Source organism: Sturnus vulgaris, chromosome Z, assembly GCF_052056855.1.
Source record: "Sturnus vulgaris isolate bStuVul1 chromosome Z, bStuVul1.hap1, whole genome shotgun sequence".
In the NCBI taxonomy this organism is placed as follows: domain Eukaryota; kingdom Metazoa; phylum Chordata; class Aves; order Passeriformes; family Sturnidae; genus Sturnus; species Sturnus vulgaris.
The window spans coordinates 74,002,421-74,026,105 of NC_142283.1; the positions used below are offsets into that span (position 1 = coordinate 74,002,421).

The 23,685-nt window shown below is 42.6% G+C and overlaps 1 protein-coding gene across 3 annotated transcripts in view; it reads left to right on the plus strand.

Moving 5' to 3' along the window:
* Positions 1 to 23,685, plus strand: part of FAM219A (family with sequence similarity 219 member A) — a 93,774-nt gene that overhangs the window by 46,743 nt on the left and 23,346 nt on the right. For all 3 annotated transcript variants that reach the window (XM_088157073.1, XM_088157072.1, XM_088157071.1), the window contains exon 2: positions 8,564 to 8,663. In XM_088157073.1, the coding sequence (XP_088013199.1) occupies positions 8,564 to 8,663 (100 nt within the window). The remainder of the gene's footprint in view (positions 1 to 8,563; positions 8,664 to 23,685) is intronic.

Here is a 23,685-nt window from a genome sequence, read left to right on the forward strand (position 1 = left end):
CGTCTTGCACTTCCTCAGCCAGTTTCTCTCGGTGTTAAGAGTTGTCCATGGGAAGGAAGCAGAGTTCCCCTCCATATGCAGGAGTGTCTGTGAAAATCTTCATTTGAGGTGGAAAACAACTCTCTCTTTGAGGCTGTTCCTCTAGGTGGGGCTCTCTTAGAGACTTGAAGAAGTAAAGATGGGACACAGACCTGAAATAAGCTCTTGACAATAACCATTCGTGAGCACAAATTCGGTCACTACAAGAACCTGCCATGGTCCTTGCAGACTCCAATTTTCCATAGGATTCAGCTGCAACATACAGCCAAGGGCCTGGGCTCATGTTCCTGCCTCTGTTCTCCAAACAGACTGTGACCTTGGCTCTGACACATTGCTCAATTTTTTAATCATTTTAAGGGTATCCTCCCCTCAAGAGTTGAAGTTTAAAGAGCAGTTGTAAAGTTGTATGGGGTGTTTTATGATCCTGGATTGGCCAGATGCCAGTTCCTAAACTGACTCTTACAATAGCTACCAAGGAATCTATGATGCTTTAGCACCTTGAATACTCATGTTGCAACTCAGAGCTGTAGCTGTATAATCAGAGGCACAAAAGGAAGGGTGTAATACCTTCACGTATATATCCTTTACAAGGAAGGAATTATTTTGATATTGAATCATCCTGAAAACATACCTCAGTTAATAGCTGGTTTTAAGTAGCTATTGCATGCCAGCCACTTGGCAAGTGCTGCAGGCAGTGGGGAGTGCAGTGTGGCATTTCTCTAATTTGCAATGTTAATGATCCAATTTAAGTCATGTAAAGCTAGCACAAGATACCAAACTTATAAATGCATGTGATAATAGAGATGGCTTATGTGTGTGAAAGAGCCTGGAGGGAAATACGGTGTTAAATATACTCTATCATGATTGAAAGGAAAGGACCAGGGGCTGCTTGTGCTGCTGATGTCTCAGAGGGAAATCTAACAGAAATCATGTAATTACTCACATTTTTCTTCTTTGTCCCTCAAATGCTTTCCCAAAGTATTTGGTCTAGTTACTGCATTGGTGCTTCCCCTGCTACTGTAGACTCCCAGGATTAGTCATGCATCATGTTCTTAAAAAAAGGAGTTCCTTCCCTGTGCTGCAAATGTCATTTTTGATTAGGAAAACAGACCACTGAAACATCTTGTTCCCATTCCACAGCTTATGCCTTTCTGTTTGCTGTGTTTTGTTCAGCCTGGATGTGGCAGGCTCTTTGTGGCCAGGGATCCAAGGGAGCATTTCAGCACAGTCACTGCAGCACCCACAGGGAGACTGGCACTTCTCTTCTGCCCTCATTTGAATCAAAACAATGGTCTGAATTCCTGGTTACCTGTCAGTGAGCTGAGCTACACCAACTGCATGTGAACACAGCAAAAAGTAATTTTAGTGGCATTCTGGTTCAGTTTAATTAATAAGACTAAAGGTTTTAATCTTGCAGCAATATTAACATTGCTGGCTTCTCAACTGCTGAAATAAAATGATTTCAAACACCAATTTGTCTTACAATTATAAACTAATCAGGTTCAAAATCTGGATCTTGTAGTGAATATTGCAGGCCTAATTTGTTAAACAAGATCTGTTCAGTAGGTGCTCAGGAAAGAAAAACAGCAATGTTCTAAGTGGTGCATTGGCAGAGCTAGTAGAAAGTCAATAAACAGTTGTTGTTTATTGCTTTGTTGAAACGGAGTCAGTAGCTATCAGAATATTTTTCAGTACATCTGTCACTGTGTCTCCAAAATGTCACTTATTTTGACTTTGGTACGGGGTGGGTGGGGATGCTGAGATGAACAGTTACTGCTCTGGATCTGATAGAGTGCAGATGTTGATGAAAAGTGGCAATCATGTCTTCCCAGGAGCCTTCTGCCCTGGACCCCATGTGATTCTGGAGTTCCTTCAACATGTGAGACTTAGGAAAGAGATTGTTTTCTTCAGCTTTCCCAGAGAGAAGGTGGAGGTCAGCCATGGTGCTTGGCAGTGAGTAGGGGAATTTGGAGAATGTCTCTTCCAGGGTAGACTGGTGTTCTAAGTAAGTCTAGCCTAGAAGCAAGTTCTTCTCCTGTTAAGACAGATGGGGGAAAGGGACCTAAAAAGACCAGGGATCTTCACAGTTTACACCAAATTGGGATCAGTCTGCCTGAAAACCAGATCAGCTCTGTTGACTTTGTGTGACATCAGTTTCTAACCTGGGTTTGCAACAATGCCACAACTTCATCAGGCAAATGTACACCTCCTTAGCCTTACCTCTGCAGTCTTGTATGATACTTCCTTCTAATCCTGCTGCAATTTAAGATTTAACAATTCCTTATTCTTGTGATCAGAAACACAAAAAAATACTCCTCTTTTTCTCTCTGGCAGCACTTTCTGTAACTGAAGGCAGCTATAATGTCCTTCTTTATTCTTCACCTTTCTTCTCTGAGCAACCCAATTCTTCTAGTGTTCTGGAGTGGTTGTAGCTTCTAGCTTTTATCCATAGGACTGATGAGGGGATTATATCTCCCTTGAAAAAATGGGCTCTAAAACTCCTTAACTGAAGCCTGAGGAAGAAGTCATGAGAAAGTCTTTTCTGGTTCCATTCCTGCTGTACTTTCTCTTGCTGCGTATGCCATTATTACTGACCATTGTTCATCTGTATATTGGGTTTGGCTTCATCCCCTATAAATCTGATCCCTTTTCTAACCCTTTCCTTTATGCTGTTTCTTACACAGACATCGAACTGTGCACATCTTGGTTCCCAATGGTTTTGTTTCTGGTGGGTTTTTTGGGCACTTTATGTTCATAGATACTTTGTGTCTATATTGTAGTGATATGTAGAGGCTACAGAGGTCTGCTCTCCAAAACAGGGTGATATTTTACATACCTGCCCCTGCACGTCAGAGTCCCTTCCCCAGAAGTTTTCTATAGCCAGATTTCTCAGGAATACAGTGGCACGATACAGCTTGAGGCAGAGGGAATCTGCCAACAGCACAGGGCTTTCTGTTCCCTGGGGTAGAGACTGAAGGTATGAATTTTTATTAGCAGCACAATGTTCTAGCCCAAGAGCCTGAATGACAGCATGGGAATCACAAACTTCTTGTTGACCCCAATATACCCCCTGTATTCAGGGTGTGTGGTTTCTCACTTTTCTGCTCAGCAAGTAGTCCATCATGCACAGAAATGGAATCTATCCATTTTTCAGACTCAATGTTTGATGTAGGAAAGAAACAAAACATTTGGGCTTGTCCTTTCCTGTTAGCATTTGTGTGCAGTATGCAATCCACATGGGCAGCTCCAGAAAGCAGATGTCTGCTGAGCTGCAAGCACTCGCTGTAAGCTGTCACACATGTTGGTACTGAGACTTCCAGCATCTTTTAGGTAGGACAAAAGACAGCGAGTACATTGTTGATGGGTACTGCAGAGGGACAAGTTAGCTGGGTGATATTCTTGATCAGTTGGTTCATACTGACACAACTGATGATGGTCATATAGAAGCCTGTGAGCTATGGAGAGAAGTAATGGTCAAGCCCTGTATACGGAATCTTTCCTAGAGATTAGAGGATGAGGGCAATTGTACCACTCTGCTTTTATCCAAAAAAAGCAGCAGACCTGCATTGGTGATCATAGAATTTACCACACTCAGCAAAGTGGAGAACTTCTTCAAAAGAGCTGTAAATACGACTGATTTTGAGGATGAGAAGGAGGGGCAGATAGAGACTTCTCAAGTACATGTATGTTTTCGAGGTGTAGATGAAGACCAAAGAAATTGTGTGTGCTCATTCCTTTCCACATGCACTGGTGTCCCTGAGGATTTGCAGAGTAGAAAGTGGGGCCTTGTTAAAGTTGCGAGGGGTCAGAAGGGTTGACTGTGAAGGAAGGCAAAGAAAGCTTTGTTTTCCCAGTTGCTACCAGTGTGAGTACCAAGCACTCAGCTCCATCATTTGGGGCTATTCCCCCGCCACCCCATAGTCAGTGTGGGTTATTGGGAGTGGTAGATAATAAGAGTAAAAAGGTATTGAGCTGATGCTTTCATGGAAAGTGATTTAAAAGAGAAAAAATAAAAAGCTTGCTAAGCATGCCATCTTCCTTAAACCCCAGATTTCAGTTTAAAGTGTTTTCACCTTTTCTCTGTGCTCCTGCATACTGATGATTCACAGCACTCCTGCTCCACAAAGGTTCGCTGGAACTAATTTCTGATATTCAGAAATGGCACATGGTACACACACTGTGGGATGTGGCTGCTCCTAGCAGGAGGGCAGTTTTCAAGGTCCTTTGTGTCGAGCCTATAGAAACAAACAATCTAGTAAGAAAACTCCCCACCGTTCAAATGCTGTGATTGTGCATGCCCAATTAAGCTGTGAGCATGTGGGGAGAAAACTTTGATTAAACTCTGGCCCCAGCCAAATGTTCATGCAGTGCCCTGATTGAATGTATATTTTCCTTAGGAATGAAGCCTAAGGAACAAAAAAATTCCCTTATATGCATTAAATATCTTTAGCCATCTACAGCCCCTGCAGGCACTTCTCAGCATTTGCCTTTTGTCTGGGAGTGTTGTGTTGTCGCCAGTGAGCAAAAAGAAATAACATCATCTGTCCTGGGACCAGTCACACCACGTCGCTGAGATTTTGATGTTGGGGGCAGAGCTGAGTGCATTGGTCTAGGGAGGCTTGTGAAAAAGAAAAAATTGCCAAGTAAATTCCCATATCAAAAGCCTGTGTTAAATCTCAGTGTGCTCTTAGGCATTCACAAGCAAAAGGCTAATCAGTCAAGTAAACGTTTCTGTGGGCAGTTGAGCTGTAGAAAGAGAACTGTGTCCATTCAGTATGCACAGAAGCAGAGCATGTTCGTGCAGAGACAGCTCCAGCCGAGCTGGCGTGGGAATGCTGCTGTTTTCACAGTAGGCATTGTTACTATGGAGTCCTGCAAGTTGCTGCAGAATGTCTCTGAAGTGATGGATGGGAAATATGATAGTGTCTTGCCACTCCAGGGCCCGGGATTGATACCTACTGGCACCACCTAGCCTAGCTCAGTTTCCTATCAAATCCATTTTACTCTTTGGAGGGAATGGGCCTGGTCCATGCAAGCAGTGGTGGTCACCCAGAGTGATGGTGTTTGTGATCCCTCTGTGCAAGCTGTGGATCTCTTGTGCAGCTGTAATATGCTGCTGGGGCTGAAAGACATCCTGCCAAACCTTTTGGAAGAATTCCTAGGGATGACTCTGCTACCATGTCCTGCATCATTCCCATTTCCAGTGTCAGAAGGTATCAGGTGCCAGGCCTCCTCTCTAGACAGTGGGGAGAGGAAAATGTATCTCCAAGGAGAGATTCATGTCCTTTTAAGATGCATGTCTTTGACAGAATGGAAATAACCACACTTTGAAAAACGTTTCCGTTTTCTCTGCAGGCCTAGGAAGCCTTTTCTGTGTGTTTGGTCTAGAGCCCACTTTTGGGATTTCTCCAGCCGAGTCCACCAATCCAAGCTCAGAGTTGAAATCTTCAAAGGCACTTGAGAACATTTCTCCCCTCCCTCTGTTGATGCAAATGGATGTCTCATGTCACAGTCAGGTTACCTACAAAGGAAAAGCTACTGTCAGCACATCAGTTTGCCACAAAACATAAGGGCTGGTTTGGATTTAGAGTTTTAGCATGATTTTAATAATATGAACCTGGGCCAGTCCAGGCATGGCCAGACGCCTTTTCTACCCTGCTGGCTTCTGGCTTTAAGCTCAGTGGACTCTCCACTGGACTGTACCAGCACAGGAGACACTATGTGGCCGTCACACTATGTCAGTTCCCATATGTCTACTCCCATGCCTTCCTGCAGCTAGGAGATTGGGGTTCCAAGGACTTGCTTATTGTGCTCAGTAGCAACTAGGAAGAATGCTGGTCTTGGACTCATGTTCCTTAGAAATGACTGTATCCTGCCTTATCCCAGACTGGCAGAGAAAAGGCTCTTATTCAGGAACCCTGGACTCAAATGGTGCCACTTACCGCCAATTGGACTTCCCTCTTGGAGAGATTCTAGCATGTCTGACAGACAAACGTGTCCTTCGTGTTATCTAGCTATTGCTGTGTGTAGAAGCCTGAAGAAAAGGGAGCTCATGTGTATGTCTCAAACACTGATAGCTGGATGGCTTTGGAGCCAACCAAGGATTGTTGGTAGTAACAGCCAAAGATTGTTAGTAATAGCACACTGGGAGAATGACCACAATGTGGCTGGAGAAGGGGCCACATGGAGGTAGAGCAGCAATTTTGGGGGACAGGCATCCTTGTCCTAGCTCCTAGAGATAAGCACAGCACAGCATAGATGTAGGGATGAGGTCAAGAAGCAGGCATGGGCTGTAGGAGGGTATGGAGACCACCAAATACCCTGAAGCCTCCAACCCATTTCCACAATAACTAAATTACACAGAAAGGGAGACATTTACCTCCACTGCAGGGAAACTCATCTATAAAAAGGTACCCCCACAAAGTCCAGGTGTGTGTGTACCCCAGAACCCTGAACACCCCATCATCTGCATCAGTGATGGAGCTAGGACTGCTGCTTTCTTTCCTTTCCTTTCCTTTCCTTTCCTTTCCTTTCCTTTCCTTTCCTTTCCTTTCCTTTCCTTTCCTTTCCTTTCCTTTCCTTTCCTTTCCTTTCCTTTCCTTTCCTTTCCTTTCCTTTCCTTTCCTTTCCTTTCCTTTCCTTTCCTTTCCTTTCCTTTCCTTTCCTTTCCTTTCCTTTCCTTTCCTTTCCTTTCCTTTCCTTTCCTTTCCTTTCCTTTCCTTTCCTTTTTCTCTCCTTCTTTCTTTCTCCCCCTCTTTAATTAATCTCTTTCTCCCTTCCCTTTCACCTCCCTCCTTTATCTTAAAGCCACTGCTGGGTATGTAATAGGAGGCCAAGAACTAATGTATCAATTTCCATGACAAGTGTGTAATTTACTAGCAGAATTTTGTAAGATTTTGTGAACCCTCTGACTTCCGACATTCCTTTTGTCCACAAGCATCTACAATCTTGGGTGCTCCCTTCCCCTGAAGAGTGAGAGGCCACACCATGATGATTCTTTCTTGCAGCTTGGATTCTGATCTCTTCCCTTCACCTGGGCATATTTGAGACCAGACTCATGTTCCAAGGTTACCACATGAAATGATCTATGATTTATGCCTAAATGTTCTCCTGGAGACCGTTTTTTTGGCTTGCAACCTTCTCTTACCTTTTTAACTAGTCACAAAACTGCAACATTAGACAAGTGCTGCAGCGACTGCATTAGAGGAAAGCAGAAGAAATTGCCTTTTGTTCAGCATTGTCCTTGAATGCGAGGTCTTGTAAGCACCATCTGTTTTAAGTACTGTCAAAATCTACTGGGTAGTACAAAGGAGGAAGATTTTCGTAAAATGTTCTAACCCTACATATGTGTTTTAACCTGTGGCTCAACAAGTGATTTTCTTTTTTAACTGAGCGTGAAGAGTGGTGTTACTTTGCTTTGAAACTCAGTGACTCTGCTTTGCATACAGGCGTCAGTACCAAATGATGAATTGCATTTCACATGAAATTGTGTACAAAATAAAAACTCTAGAAACTGAGAGAGATACAATATCAATTCACCAGTTTGGAATAATATTCTAGTGTTTAATTTATGATGCCTTGTTCCATTTCTTACAAGTGATGGTTTATTCATATATTGGACCTAATGCTGAATGTTTGCTTTGCCTGTGCAGCTCTACCTATGATATACCCAAATTTACATACACATATATGTATGTGCATGTTCAATTTAATTTCTGTCTTCTAGGGAGTAAGAACATGTTTGAAAACCAGTTTTAATTTTCACTATGATGCCAAGTGGAGAGAGTTCCAACAGGATTGCAGTTTGCTGTGAAAGGACTTCAGTTATTTTTCAGTAGTAGAACTGTCTGAGTTGGTAGTTTGTTTCTCTCTCAAGTTCTTTGATGTGCTGCACCACAGAGTTCAATACATGTTTTCTGCCAGTAGGAAGGAGCAGAATGTGTTTGGGGAGATTGGTTTTCCAGGGGGAAAATATTAGTGACAGTGAAAGGTACTGTGCTGACAGATCTTTCCTGTCAGCCATGAAATAGGTCCCAGGAGGGACCAGAAATTGAATTCTCCTACCCATGTAGTCCTTATTCATTCCAAGCTGGACTTTCACACAGACCTGGTCTCAAACTTTTCAGTTTTAAGTTTGAGGTTGAGTGGTCCACTTGGAATTCATCTGAAACTGTAAACATGTTTTGTACAACACCCCAGGGAGTCATCACATGAAAATTATTTGGAACTACTGCCAGCCCAGGCTGAATTTGGACTCGTGACCCACCATCCACCATTGTATTCCCACTGTCATCCATCATATAAGCCTGATGTTGAAATTTGGCATTTCCAGAGGTACTTTTAACGTAGTAAATGTGCTTCCAAAGTTCTGTGTTTGCCCCTAGGTTCCAGCATTCAAAACTCAAGCATGTTCTGTGTTCCCTCTGAATACGAAGGGGGTGGAGTTGCCTAATAGCCACTCAGAGAAGAAGCTGCAGGACTATCAGCTAAATCATTCTGTTTTGTTTCTGTTCTTTCTTAACAGGATCCAACAGCTGCAGCTATTTCGGACAGAGATTGTGATACAAGAGAGGGAGAGACTGTAGCCATGAACTATAAGCCATCTCCGCTTCAAGTGAAATTAGGTGAGTCTTTGCTGATGGAGAGTGAAAAGGCTGAATCCAAGGCCTGAAAGACAGGATCATATGCAGATCTCCGTGCATATGGCTGAGCATGCCAGCAAGGCTCAAGAAGTTCACACAGCAGTTTTATCATTGTGATTCTGCTGCTATGATTCAGGGAACTGACCTACAAACATGTAAAGCCCCTGTATCCCTGGGTGTGGCAAAGAAAGGAAGCAATGCCTTAAAAGCAAGGCATAATTCTTTTAAACTTACAGGTTTTTTATTAAGCTGAGGTCAAGGCTTGGCCAGATAAAGAATGAAGATAATATGGAGGGACTGTAAAAAGAAGACAGAATAGTTGCAACAAAAGGGAAAAGATCAGAGAGTTGCGACACTACCAGAAAAAGAGCTGCATTGCTGTGAGATGGAGGACTTTTAGGTCCATAAAGGTTCCCACACTCATGCTATTTCCATACTCATGCTATTTCTGAGCAATATTTTTTAGTTCTGGAAGTAAAATCATCCTATTCCCACAAGACGCTGCCTCGTTTCAAGGCTAATGCTTACAAGAGCAATCCACACATGCCTGTCTTGCCTCCAAAACCTGAGCAGCTATTTAGCCACACAGCTTCAAGAACTTGATGACAGACAAACCAAAGGAACAGTGAGCTTTTTGCTAAAAATTGGGAATCTAACTGTGGAAAATTTCCCAGTAGGAGCAAGAGGGATTGAAAGGATGCTGCTGAAGCTGGTGGAGGGTGGTTATGCAAGTCATGAATAGTCTAAAACCAGTAGCTGCTTTTCAGGAAAAGGCAGGGAGCAGCAGTGTGTGTTAATGACAGCACGATTCATAGTTTGGTAAAAGATTATTACTGCCAGCATGCCATATGCCACCAGGATCCTTTTTCACTGCCAGGAGGGTTCTTTAATGTTACTAGACAGATAATTACTACTGCAGTAGTTGTTTTGGATAATTTAACACCAGGAAACAGGTTAGAGAGCAGCTGATGCTATAATTGGTAAGTGTGATATTCTTGACTTTCTAGGCAATAAAAATATCCTCCTAAGATTCACTAATGTGACAGGAAATGATACTTTTTTAGACGTGGCTTTGGTAAGTCATGAGACCATTCTAGGAGATCAGATCATTGAAACTAGGTTTGGATTCAGGGTAAGCAAGTTCAATTCATACAGATTAAATGGAAAATAGATTTGATGTAGATCCATAACCAATCTCAGTATTTTGAAGAAAGCTGGTACAATGAGAAACGTGGGAAGTCAAAAAACATCAGGTAGTGTTGAAGGAGAAAGTATCAGAAGAAAGGACATTACTAATGGAGTTCTTCATCAGTCATTTTATGTCTATGTTCATTAATGACTTTTACATAAAAAGTAGGAATTGGCAAAGAAAATTTAGTAGACCGCATTTGGGAGGAGTAAGTACAATAAAGACTCAGAAATGGGATAGAGGAAAAAAACATGAAAACTGGAATAATAGAAACGAGAAAAATAAGACTGGAAAAACTCAATATTCTGTAAGCTGGAATTTATCAACCAGGAATTACTACATCAGTTGCTTGGAGGGTTACTAATGATTGAAGTGGACTAATACATGGAATTAGGCCACAGTCACAGTTCTGGAGAATTTAACAGCTTTTTTTTAGGAATCAGATAGAGAAGAATGATTAGCCTTTCTGCCAGAGCTTCCACCTTGCTACACAGGAAACATTCTCTTTAATTTAGCCAGTGCTGAGTGGCATAAAGAGACAAAGGGAGGTACTAGAAGTGTTTGAACAGTTTTTGTAGTAGAGGCACTCACTGTTGCCAGGACCTCCTTTCCCACTGGTGTTTGCCAAGTGAACTCAGTGCTGACCACAGTATGCTTATAAAGATAGTAATGAGTGAAACCTACCTGAGACCGCCCTGCAAGGCTGACAAGCATCTTCCTGCCTTGTCTCCAGAGAGAAATCTGCTCCCAGCATATCTCTGTGGAAACAGTGTTCCTCTTTAAGGAAGTGAACATGAACACCTAGTGGCGCTTGGGTCAGTTTTCTACTCTTAGCCATACCCAGATGAGCTCTAGGTTATCTGAAGCAAAATGAGACTAACAGTGTTGTCCATAGCCGGTGTAACATGCCTTTAATCCACACTAGCTCCTGCTGCTCTTATTCTGGAAATCTGCCCAGCCTCTGCAATTTTCTAGGAGCTTAATCACTGCATCTCCCAGCTCTTGTCCCCATTCCTCTCACTAGATTTTTTTGTCCCCTCTGCATTAAACTTATCAGAGTTCTTTTTAATCTCTTTAAGGCTAGAAAAAGTTAAGGTGGTACATAAATGCTTAATAGCTTAACTGCCAGAGCCATTGTTGGGGATGGTAGCAACTAGGGGCTTGATCCTATTGTAGGTTTTCCATGTGGATGGTGGCATTTTTCACTGTTATCTCAGAATCAATTGTTCAAATGTCAAATGTTCAGATGGAAGGTTGATAAATGTCATTTTTCAGTTTGCAAAGATTCATGTATAAATCTGTCGTATGTGCTTTCTGGAAGCTTGGTTCAAGTGAGCTCAATTAAATACCAACCCAGCATGAATACAACTTTTGCTTCCAGACACTGGAGTGATCAAAATGTGACAGAAAGAGCCTGAAAACTGCACATACTGCACGCAGATTTATCCTGCTACTTGAGTGGTCTTGTCCTTGGTTGTTTCTTCCCCTCTAAATAAATGCATTTGGCTACATGTTTGCTTGAGGGGGGTCAGTTAGATCTAGGAAAAACTTATCAGGTGTGTTGTATTTCTGGTGACTTCCTAAAGGTTGCACCTGGTTCATAAATGGAACAGTGCTTGATGCTAGGGCCACATCAAAAAAAGAACCTCACACCAAGGGGAAATAAGATCTCCCAGTTCACATAGTTCATAATTTTAAACCCTTATTGATACTGTATGCATATTAATTATGTATTTGTCACTTTTCTAGCACTCACATTTTGTCTTTCTATCTGGAGCTGCAATGCTCAGCCTTGCTTCTTTCTCTCTTTCAGATCATTGATAAGGAGACTCCTGACAGCATGGGTTGGGGGCTGGGTGTACATTAGTACTTAGGAGATGTCTCCAGCACATCCTTATTAGGAGCCATATCCAGATGGAGCACATACCACAAGCCTTTTGAAAACAGAGGAGAGTTATGATAAGGAGAGAGAGAGAGAGGAACAGAATAATCCCCAAGTGTAAATCTCAGGGCACCACACCCACTGGAAGGCAACAGATCCTCCTAGCATTCCCAGGAGATGAGATATTATTTTAATGAAGCTTATGCCATCTGCTTTTCGATTTTGCATTTTTAATTTCCCCTTTCTGGTCTGAAATCCTTACCCAGACAATCTGTGTCTGTCTTTCCTAGCAGTCATGACATTAGTTTGTGTTAAAACAGAATGGGCAATGAGGAAATTGGTTGGAGTGCTGTAAAACAAGCAGCAGGTGGGCTGAGGGATTGTGGTGGAGGCATCTTCATCAGCACATCCACAGTGGGAGCCTGGCAGTACATATCCTGCATGCCTGTCTGCAGATGAAAATGTGGGAGAGCTGCAGAGACACTCACAGCAGCCTTCAGCCCTCCAAGGTGCCTGTGGCCTTAGATGTAAGCACTTCCTCTTCTTGGACTAGATAGGGAATATGGCATTGTTTTTGGAAGCTTCCTCAAAGGGGCCATAAAAGTATGTGAAAATTGAATGTCTAAGGTAGAGAAACTGAGTCACACCTCAAGCAAGTTACTGGAATGCTGTTCACTTAGACCAAGCAGAACTGGTAGGTTTAAACAGCAGCAAAAGCACAGTCAGAAGGACATAGAGAATGGTATTCCCTCGTGTGTCTGACTTGCACAAAACTAATTCATGACTGAGCCCCATTTTGGTGGAGATTGAAGTGAACAGAGGAAATAATCCATCAGCGGACAGAGGCTGATGACATGTCTGTGTTGTTAGCTCCTGCCTTCCAGCCTGCTGTATTCATGGAAGATATTGAATTGCTGTGTGATCAGGGAAGAATAGTACCAGGAGTATCCGTCAGAACAACAAAGCCCTCGGGGTTCAACTTAACAAAATTGGTGCATTTCTGGCTGAAATTTTATGGAAGGTCTTTGATCCCATAAACAACGGACTGCCCCATGTGGCTTCTGAGACTGATCTTTCAATTTGTGTAGGTATGTAACTCCTTCTCCTAGGGTGGGGTGTGTGTTCAGAGCTTATCTTAAAGCTCTCCATTGAAGAACCATGAAGCACACAGCAGAGCAACCTATCCCAGTGCTGCCCAAAAGGATGCCATGCTCAGAGATCCTCTTCCAGAACTACTCTTGCCTCAGGTCAAGATGCAGAACTGGGAAGTGAAGTCACAAATAGAGCTGGCAGCAAGCATCTTGTGTAGGCTGAAAGGCTCTGTATCTACCCCCATCTGTGGCTCCTTTTTTGCATCATCACTTCCCAGTCTGCTCCAAAACTTGTGACTTTGAAGTCACAAAATTTTTTTATTCTGAAACAGAATAATTAAGGGGAAGTTCAAGTAGACCGGACAGATCAATGCCATTAGTGTATCGTTTTGTCAGTATGTCAAGCACTGTACTATTCCCAGTTGCTATTCTGTAACAAGGTGATTAATGCTAATTAGGTACAGCAGCTGTTGTTTCTGGGAAGACGCTCTGTAGGTAAATTAGGGAATCATTTTATAAAAAGGTTCTAACTCTTAAGCTAGGTCCCCAGGTTCCATCTCTGTTGACAGAACTGCAGATTTTCATATTCATAACTGTTTGCATGGCGACCTCAAGTGACATCATTACCTTAAGTGCAAAAAGCCATTTTGCTCCTCTGGGAACACCCATTTCCTTCAACACAGTCTGTGCACTGTGCAGGAGGAAGGGTAGGATGGAAGCCAGAGAGCAGGAACAATACAGCACTGCTATTGATTTTCTTCATGAAGGCAGAAGTGCAGCCCATCACTTGGGAGTCTCATGGAGTTTGGGAGGAATTTATTTAAACATTGTTTCATCTCTTGTTACTCTTCACATTTATAAGAGAAATGGTATACACAGATTTATGGTAGCAACCTTCCTGTAGGATATTTCCAGACTCTTTTTGGAAGCGGTGAGAGAGTGAACAGCTGCATCACATGAAGGCTAGTAGGGCTGTCTGCAGACAGAGCTGCAAAGATGAGGGCAGAAAACCAGTTCTGGCAGGCATATTATTGCAGATTATTAAGAAGAGAAGTAGAGAGCCAGAAAGAAAGAGGTGTCTGAGACAGACTTGGGTAAAGAGTAAAGCCATTTAGACAAACTGGAACAAAGCAATCACAGCAGAGAGATTTAGGCATGAGGGAATATGTGAGGGGGTGAGACTGAGGTAAGGGAGTTCCAGTCAGCAAATCCCAGGAGCAGAGCAGAAGTGCATGGGAATATGGGAATGATGTGGCCTGAGGTTCACCAAATGACGTGGCTTTTTGTATCACTGTAATTTTGTTTGATTTGTTATGCCACTGCACCAGGGCTTCACTGGCCTTTCCCAGCCCTCCATGGTGGTGTGTGCATCTCTCCCATGACGCATTCTTTGGTACCAACACACCTCACAAGCCAACAGACTCACACCCACTCATATCTTGTGTTGCACACAGCACACTTGGCTAATACTCCTTCAGGTTAAAAGGAGTCTTGAAGAAGGAAGCTGTAATGTAACTGGATAATTTTGGGGTGTTACCTAGCTGTCCTTTAGCCACTCCTTATTTTTATGGTACCTGCAGTCTGATAGTCTAAGAAGGATAGCTAATCCTGAAGATCTGCTTCTGCATAAATTATTTTATTTTGTATTGCGAATGGGTCAAAGCATTCAAGAGTCTGAAGAAGCCCAGACCTGTGTATTACACATTCTCTTCTATGTTTGACCCACCATAATCAGTTACTTCAAATATGAGAAGCAGCTCAGAAGGCTGTGAGGAAAACCAAATTGAGCAAATTATTGAGATTCTCTGATAGAAAGGAGAAAAAAATTCAGTAAAAGCAGTAGTGATGACAGTAAAAAGTACCTGGTCTAGCAAAGTCTAACTCCAGCAGGCAGCACCATACAGCGGTCTGTTCAGAGGTCTCATTATACAAGTACATGTTACTCTCATCACTGTTTCCTGTGAAGCACGTAGAGAACTGGTTTAAAGGAAATTTACAGCTTGCTCCTGACATTAAAAGGATTAACAGCAGCTGAGATGATAAGGCTGCCTGCTCAGATGTTGGTATCTTTAAAAAAATAAACTCGGAAAAGGGCAGTAGTACTATATTCTGGTTCCTCAGAGTCCTCTGTCCTTAAATGTAGGTTCCACCTGTTCCACCACAGTGTAAGATTTCCCTACTTCGGAATTACCCAGGTGTTACTATTTCTGCAGTTCCTTCTGATGTCTCCAAAGGTAGATGAGTTCCTGCCTAACAGCTGAGGGAAGCAAGTATAGACCAGTATAATTAATGTAAATTGGCTCCAGAACAGACCACAGCACCTACAGACAGTGTTAGGTGATGCATTTATTTAATGTGTTTGATTTATTAACGATGAGACTTAAACTGTGCTTGATGGTTAATTGAATTTGTTCTGATTATCAAGTGATGTGGGCTCCCACTTTGTCTTCTCTGTGCTGCACACTCAGCTCTTAACAGGGAAAGGTTACTGTCTACTTATTGAATGTGGGGGAGACTAAAATGCTCTGTCAGCAGATCGAGCTCTATGAAATAGAGATAACATACACTTCTCAAAGGGAAGGAGCATGTCCTGGTATATTAACTTCACTGCAATTCTTGTTTTTTAGCTGCTATCCTCATGCACAGAGGATGTGTTCATAACAACCTGAAAACTTCATGTTGCTTTTCTGAAATATTGAAGGATCCTTTGGTGACTCAGAATTCAGAAAAACACAGAAACTTTGGTGTGCCACAGTAGGAGAGCAGAATAGACAATGATGTCATCCATATCACATCAGTTGTAGAGTCCTTGTTAAGAGAGGGTACCAAGGTGGTCATGGATGCAGACCTCACCTGAGCATGAGGAGAGGTACACCCTAAGAAGCCTTCTGTGACCCCAGGCTTTGTTGCAGGCAGTGCAGACAGTGTTACATCCAGCTGTGCACAGCAGAACCCCATTTTTCCAGACCCAGTCTCTGGTGTAGCCAAAGCACCACCTGCAAGGCCCAGCTCTAATGTGGCAGGCAGGGAGATGTGCCACAAAAAATCTTTATACAGTACAAAAAGTGCAGTTTTTGCCGAGTCAGCAACAGTCGCATTTCATCATGTCCATCAGTTTTGATGCAGATGTCTAGGGAGGAGCAATTCCCAAAAGCAGGAGGCAGCACAGAAGAAACCACTCTATTTCTTCATGGAAGGAGAGCTGGATGAAGCAGGACTTGAAGCAGTAGGGACCTGTGCTGGGCACATTTTCTAGATTAGCAGACTGCTAGAAGCAGCTCAACAGCTTCAGCTGTTGTTAGCATCTCAGCCTCTTACAGCAGCCAACACCACGCTTTATGGAGAAGGTTTAGGAGAGGGAATTAGGCTGTAGTGAGGATAGCGGGACTACTTCAAAAAGACCTCTGGGACTGGGACTAAGAAGGAGATCTGCCTGTTCCCTGACAACCACTTCACTCCTGGCAGGAACAGGGCAGTGACCTCTCCAGGAAATACCACAGCCTTCCTTCTCTGCTGTGTGTAGAAAGTCGTTTGGCACCTCTCTGTTTCTTTCAAATCTCAGTCTTTTGGCACAGCTCTTTCCTTGTTCTACTTGGCAGTCATGCTCTATAAAGCAGGGCACACGGAAGGAAAATAAACCTGTTTTTACAGATGCCATATATTTACCAAGATAAAATTTTATTTAAGAAAAAAGTCACAGCAGTAATTGGACAGTCTGATCCCATTTCTCCAGTTGGTAAACGCAAATATCATTCAAAGAACTTTAAGTGCTGCCTGCACAAAAGCTTGTGCTGAGGGTATGCTTTTCTGCATCACTCATGGAAATGAGACTTTGTAGCCTGGTACTGGGCAAAATAGCTGTAGTCTCCTTTTTGAAACGTCTTCCAGAAGGAAAAACAGGAATTCTTGATAAAATTTTAAAACATTTGAGCTTTTTCCAAATCCTCTTTCTAAATTGACCTATAGGAAAATATGCTCCATAGACAATATGCTTTTTCCAGATGCAGTTAGAAGAGGAAGGGAGGGGTAACATGTATGTTCTTGGCAGATAGATCCAAGTCTTTGTCAAAGAATCATCTCCAGCCTGTATAATCATTGTGATCTGTTTGTGTCTGCCTCCTACTAGTAGTAGACTCTTGTTCTCTCCACACTGCTTTGCAAACTGTTCCTCTCCCAGGCTTCCTCCCACTTTCTGTATCAGTGAAATCATCCATCTTCATTTTTAGAGACTGCACAGCTGAGCCATTTTTCTCAGTAACTCCTGCCTTCCTTCCTTTTCATGTCCCTTTCACCTGTGAACTCTGCCCAAAGTTAGTGTTTTTTTCCTTAACTCTCTGCCTTTTCAAACCCACTTGCTGCTTTCCATGAGAGGAGCTTGAATTGATTCCGCCTAAGCCCTTGTGAATGTTCCAGCCCTTTGTCTCATAAAGTAACACTGTTTATAGCACAATAAAACAAATCCTCTACGGGGCTTTAAGGTAACTCTACTGTAAACCCAAAACCATCACATTTTTTTGCTCTAACTTTTCTTTTTTTCTGCCTTCTGCTCTAAATGGAAGGCAGTCCCCACTTTTTCCAAACAACCCACATGCCCTCTTTTTTTGATCACAGCTGTGAAATTGGTACAATCAAGTCAGCAGGTGTTAATGTGTTCTGGAGAAATTATGCAGTTCTGTCTAGCTCACTAGTCTGAAACTCATGAGTTTTAAACTTTCTGCCATGAGTAAACTGTGATCTGGCTGTGAGAAGAAGGTTTAATCACACCAGGTGTTTCAGAGCTGTGGGCTGCTGGCAGCCCCTTTACTGAAACTCAGCTCCTAAGTCACACCAGTGCCAGAAAACAGCCCCTTTCTGTCCCCCATCACTACCCAGCCTGAAAGTAAGAGCTGTTTTTCAAAAAAGGGATAAATTTCCTATGAATTGCTTTAAATACTGGTTCTAGGACTAGAAAATTGGGAGAACAGATTAAGGGTACAAGTGAGACAATGGTACTTTGTATAAGTTCATCTGAGAAACCGTGTTTGACATAAAAAATGACACTGCTTAAAGTGTGTCTTGAACAGGCTAAGCATACTAAATAAATAAAGTGGTGGTGTCAAGCATGAGTAGTTTGAGTCCATGATGGAGGCTGCCTTTAAAATTTGGATTTTCAGGTTTGCTTACATTTTTTAGAAGAAAATATTCTGGGCTTAGACTCCCTAGTAAATCATAGCACTATTTTTTTTTAAGTTGGCTGAAATAACCTGTAATTGATGGTTCCAAAAGTCTTCACAAATTCATGTCTAATTCACAAGGTGGTTTTGACCATAAAAAGTTCAGAAGACTCAAGTCACAAAACAGCTATTCCTTTTTTAGCTACTGACCTTCAGCCAGAACATGAAAGACTTGAGTTCAGTTTCTTTTTCTGCTGAATGCTCCAGCTCTCAGGTTGAAGTGTGGCTTTATGCAGCCTCTGATCCATGGGGCTGGGGCTGAAGCAAAATGTGAAAGCAAAACTTTGGCATAGTTATTTCTGCACAGGCAGGTGTCATGTTTTTAGTTCCTCCAAGCTCATGTAGCTGACTCACATCTCTTTGTGTATAGGAAAGGTACGATACACGACAGTCCTTGAATTTTACTTTGGTTCCTTTGGGTTTCTTGTCCTTCATTGGAAGGGGATGATCAACAAAGGGAGATGATGTTAGGTCCTTTGTTGGCAATGTTCTTTCTATCTGCAAACATTCCTGGCTACTGGGGAGTTCCCATTTCCCTGGAAATCAGAGGCATGATTAGAGAAGGCTGTGGCTGCTCTAGGTCTCATTCACAAAGTGAATTGAACCCTCTACAGCACATTCATCTGACCTAGAATGAGGCTGTAATCTCCTCTGCCTCAGAGCAGGGCAGATAGAGAACAAGAAAAGGGCAGGGCTAAAGGGAACAAAGCACAGTGCCGGTTTTTGTGCATTTACCCGGTTATGGCCATCAGATAGGACATGACCAGGATAATCTTGAGAGTTCTGAGGAAAAGCTTCATACGAAACTTCCTCTGTGCTATTGAGGAATGATAGCATCGTGCCTGAGCTGGCAGTAAATTGCCTGGAGCATCAGTGGTTACTTCATTCCCAGCCTGTTACTTTTCTCACCTTTCAGAAATCCTTTTTCACCATGAGGACAGTCAAACACGCAAAATCTTTCCTGGGGAGATGGTGTCATCTCCAACCCAGAAGGCTTCGAAAATCTGACTGAATAAAGGCTCTGAGCAGCCCAGTCTGATCCCATAGCTGGTTTCTGGTTAGGACTCCAGGTTGTTTTTTTAAGATGTCATATAGTTTTGCTCATTACAAAAGAAAAAAAAAATTAAAATCTATACGCTTGGATTTCCCACGTAATCACAGCTGGATTTGCAGAGGTGGACTCTAGGTGACTTGGATGAACTGGTATAAAGCAGTCCTCTGGTATGTCCCCTGGTAAACGAGAAAAACCCAATTACTGCTTGATTTTCACTCCATCATAAATGTTCTTCTTTTTAAGTTTTACTTACTGCTTTTTCTTTTTTCTCTTTAATTCACAAAACCTTCTCGATTGAATTTAAAAACATATTAAAACTAATTTTGTCTTTTGATTGTATTTCTTACAGACTCCAATGCACAGACAGGGAGATTTGGTTCTTTTACAGATGTGTTTCCTAACTTGCATTCCTCAGTGCTGAATGATTTTGTAATGCAAGCAACCAGCTGATTTCTTCTACTTACTATGTTCTAACAAAGCACTGGGGCATTAGCACAGGGCACTAATGTACAAAGCAGAACCAAATTAAAGTGTTTGTGCCTGTATTTGTATGAGGTAACAATCAAGCAGCTACCAAGGTGGCTGTGCAGCACCTCCATTGCTTAGAGGAATTTGAGCTCTTCTTGGTGTTGGTCATGTCTCAACTAGCCTTTGGGAAAGGCACTTTTATCTTAGATTGGCAAAGGGATTCTTTTCATCTGTGATTTTGATTTTTATGGGGATTTGCAGAAAGAAATCATGACCCAGAAGCTGATTGTTGCACACAGATCCCTACCTGCTGCATGCCACGAATAATGTAAGAAAACACAAGCAAATGAGTCATCCCATCCCATGTTTCTTCCTTTATGAATTCCATGCTTTTTTTTTTTTTTAGAATGAGGGAATGGATTTCAATCAACGAATATTAAAATCCATCCTGGAGGGTGAGGTTTACTATTTTAATGGCAAAAACACTGTTTTGATCTTCTTAGGAAGATTTTGGGGCAGGAGTCGAGGCAGTGGGCAGGTATTCAAGACTGTTAAATGTGTAGAGATTGCTTTGGAAAAAAGTGAATGTTGGTCTGCAGCAAACTGACATCCAAAAAAAATAAATACTCCCTCATAGTCCAAAAGTTTAGAACAAAGCTGATTGTTCAAACAAAACATCTAACAAAGTTACAGAAGAATGCTAATACTTTTCAAAGGCAGGATGCAACAAAAGAGCAACTTGCCAGACCTCACAGACCAGTTCTATAATCCTGAGGCAGAATCACAGAATTGTGAAAAATTAAGCAGAGAATATTTGAGATCATAAAAATGAAAACTCAGAAGTACATGATTTGTAAATGGGCATTACTGAAAAAACAATTATTCAGGACAGTCCTTCAAAGCCTCTGGGGTATCTGCTACATACAGATCCCTCTGTCAGCCCAGCAGTGTTGAAGTCAACCAATTGTTTTCAAGTTGGTCCCAAGCGGTTTCCAGAAAGTGCCCCCTGGGCACCATCTACCAAGCACTCACTTGTGCTCTTTTCCTTCACTTTTCCTTCACATCCCCAGCTCCTTGCACTGTTGTCAGATGTTGGTTGACCTTCATGAGGTCTGTTCCGTATGATCAGGTTATGAAGCCAGCAGTAAATCTTAAGTACAGTTTTTCACAAGGTCAGCCAAAGTAAGCAGAGTGTATTTAACACTGCATGTAAAGTACAAAATCCACAGTCACTTTCCCCACTGCTGAGGCCCTTCCAGTGAGCAAAGTGTGTTAGATTTAACCCCCAAATTTAGCTGTCCATGTTACTGGAATCTGCCATTGCAAAGCACCCTCTCCAAAACAGACAAAGCTGGGACACTTTGTCGGAGATCTTGTTTATTCCAATTCACTGCTTTTAAGCATGAAATCAGTGAAACTCGCAGAAGAAAATAATTTCTGGCCCTAGTTTCCAGTACAGTTCTCTCCAGAGGGATCTGGAAGAGCAATGGCTCTCTGTGGCTTTTTCACCAGACGTTGCTGCAGGCGTGATACTGTCAGAGCCGTTCTGACAGCTTTGTCATAGTGTGTTCAGGGGAGGAGATGCAGCTTGCTTTCCTTTATATTTTAGTGGACCCTGGAGACCTGGTAGGAAGAAACCTTGTTTTTGTCATCAGGCTGAGTCAATATGACTTCAGGCGTCCAGGGAACAGATGCAGGAGATAGAAAATTGCTAGTTTGAGTTCTTTTTATGTTTGTCCTCATTTTTATCCTTATGAGCTCCAAGTCAGGACGTCTCCTCAATCAGAGCTTTGCTGGATTGTTTATTGAGTGATCATAAAATTATGATCCTTACTCTCATTCTCCCAGTACACACACTGCCCAAGGAGAAGCTCTGTTACACAGTGCTTCAGATCCCAGTGCTCCCAGATTTTTACTTAATTGCCATCCCTGGAAAGGACAGGGCTGTCAGTCACTGGGCTTCCTCCATATCTCTGCTGAAGAGAAGTTAAAGGTTTTTTATGCCCTGAAGCCTGGCATTACCCTTCCATTCACCTCACAAATGCAGCTTTTAGAAGCCTCCAAGACCTGTTGAAAGCAGAGAATATTTTCTGCCCTGTTTTCCCTCTGCTCACAGCTTTTCTTTTTCAGCAATGATTGTGCCAGCCTCAGTGGGGTGGAGAGGCTGTCCGGAAAGCTGAGTGTTAATGCTGTTTCTGTCTGGGTCTTGGCAGAAACCAAGCTCCTTCCAGCACAGCGTGACAGAAGGAGATTCCAGACTTGAGTCACTGAATATGCGTATGTCTGTGTGTACACACCACAGTTCCTCCATCCTTCCTGCCTTGAACTTCTTGCCTCAGGAGACCCAGTGCCTCATTCCCAATCTCTCCTGCAGACATCCCAATTCAGAGTGAGTTTCTGATGTCACTTCACAGTGAAGTTGTCTTAAGGACAGATAAACCTGACATCTTTGTTTTTGTCCCCAGGGTAATTTGGGATACAGTATGACCTAAAAGTTCCTGATGCTTGTGTAGAGAGAAATAATGAGGCAAAAAAAGAAAACAGTTGATGGTGTTAACCTGCGTGCAGTTGATTGGCAATGGAAATCTGTGTTCTTGATTCAAATCAGATTATGAATGGAATATTAGATTATTTTACAAGAATACATAGCAAAAAGAAACACAGAGCAAACTTGTGTCTTTGCAAAGACTCTCTGAAATCTCAGTATGCCTTGAGATAATACTTCCCTGCTGTCATGTCTTTTACTTCACATTGGAGTCTGCAGGATTTTGTTCCTTTACATTCTGCCTGCTCCATCAGCAACCAGTCAGGATCTTCCCACTGACATTTCCTCCTCCCTTCACCTCTCTGTCCACCCAGTAGCACAACCTGACTAAAGAGAAGGCAAATAATTTCTTATAAAGTCCTTAATAAGGTCCCTGATGGTTAAAAAGTCCTTTATATGTCTTGATTCTCTTCACTCCCCTTTTTCATCATTAAATTAAACCCACTTTCACTGTGCTTAGGTCTCTGTGTGTACAAAAGTTAAAGCCTGTTTATCTCAATTACTGAAAGATAATTCAAACTGAAATTGTAATTAAAATGTACTGTGCATCACTGAAACACCCACCATTCTAGCTGCCTGTAGTCCTTTCAGTCACTCTTTTGTCTTAATTTCCTCGGGCAAGCAACTGTGTCTTCTATACACACTCCTTAGTCCCTTAGCTCTACTGCAATAAAACCTTGCTTGCTGACCCCCTCAGGCTGTTTCTTTCCTCTTTTCTTCTGCTCTTACAACTCTTCTGTTCCTTTCATCTTACCACAGCTCCAGTCAGGCACCCAGACAGATAGATATACAACAATAAACATTCTGTTTGTATGCAGTTGGCAATTTTAGTTCATAAATGTGCCAAGTAAAGCTGAACGGGTGCTCACTATGGCCCAACACATACTTGACCCAGGCATGCAAGGGGTACAAAAATTATTATAATTCTTGTATTGCTTTTGCATGTCTCCTTCCTTTTAGAAATGCTTTAGCAAATCTTTAGCTAATAGTCTTTTGATAAGCAAATTCAAGCTGGGATTTTTTTCCTTCCTTCAGTGCATACAGCTGGCCATTTGGGAGGGAGGTAAAAATGTTGGTCTGCCAGAATTTCTGCCTCAGTGGTTCATTTAGGAGAGAGGGTCAGATAGCGGGGACGTGGCAGCTGCAGCACTGCCAGCAGTCTCATTTAGTGCTACGGTGTTGAGAGCAGGCAGCTGGGAGGCAGAATCAAGAGCCTCCCCTACCAGCTGTCTGAAGGAGGTGGGCCTATTTGCCAATCAAAAGGCATGAGTCTTTGCAAGATCAGTAGTGTGTGGCGTGAGAGAAGGGGGCTCACATTCAGTCTTGGTAACACCTGCCTGCCCTTTGCCTAAACTTATGTTTACAGCCTCCCAAAAGCAGTGTTAAACCTTGCTCAGGCCAGCAGTGCTTCAGCACCCATCCTTCCTCCTTTGGGGCTGCCTGTGGTCCTGCAGCAAGCAGGGCTGGGGTGGCAATGCCATAACCTCAGCCCTGAAGGGACACCCAGCAGCTGGAAGCCTGTGGTAACAAACCTCTTCTGAGCACCACTGCCCCACCAAAAA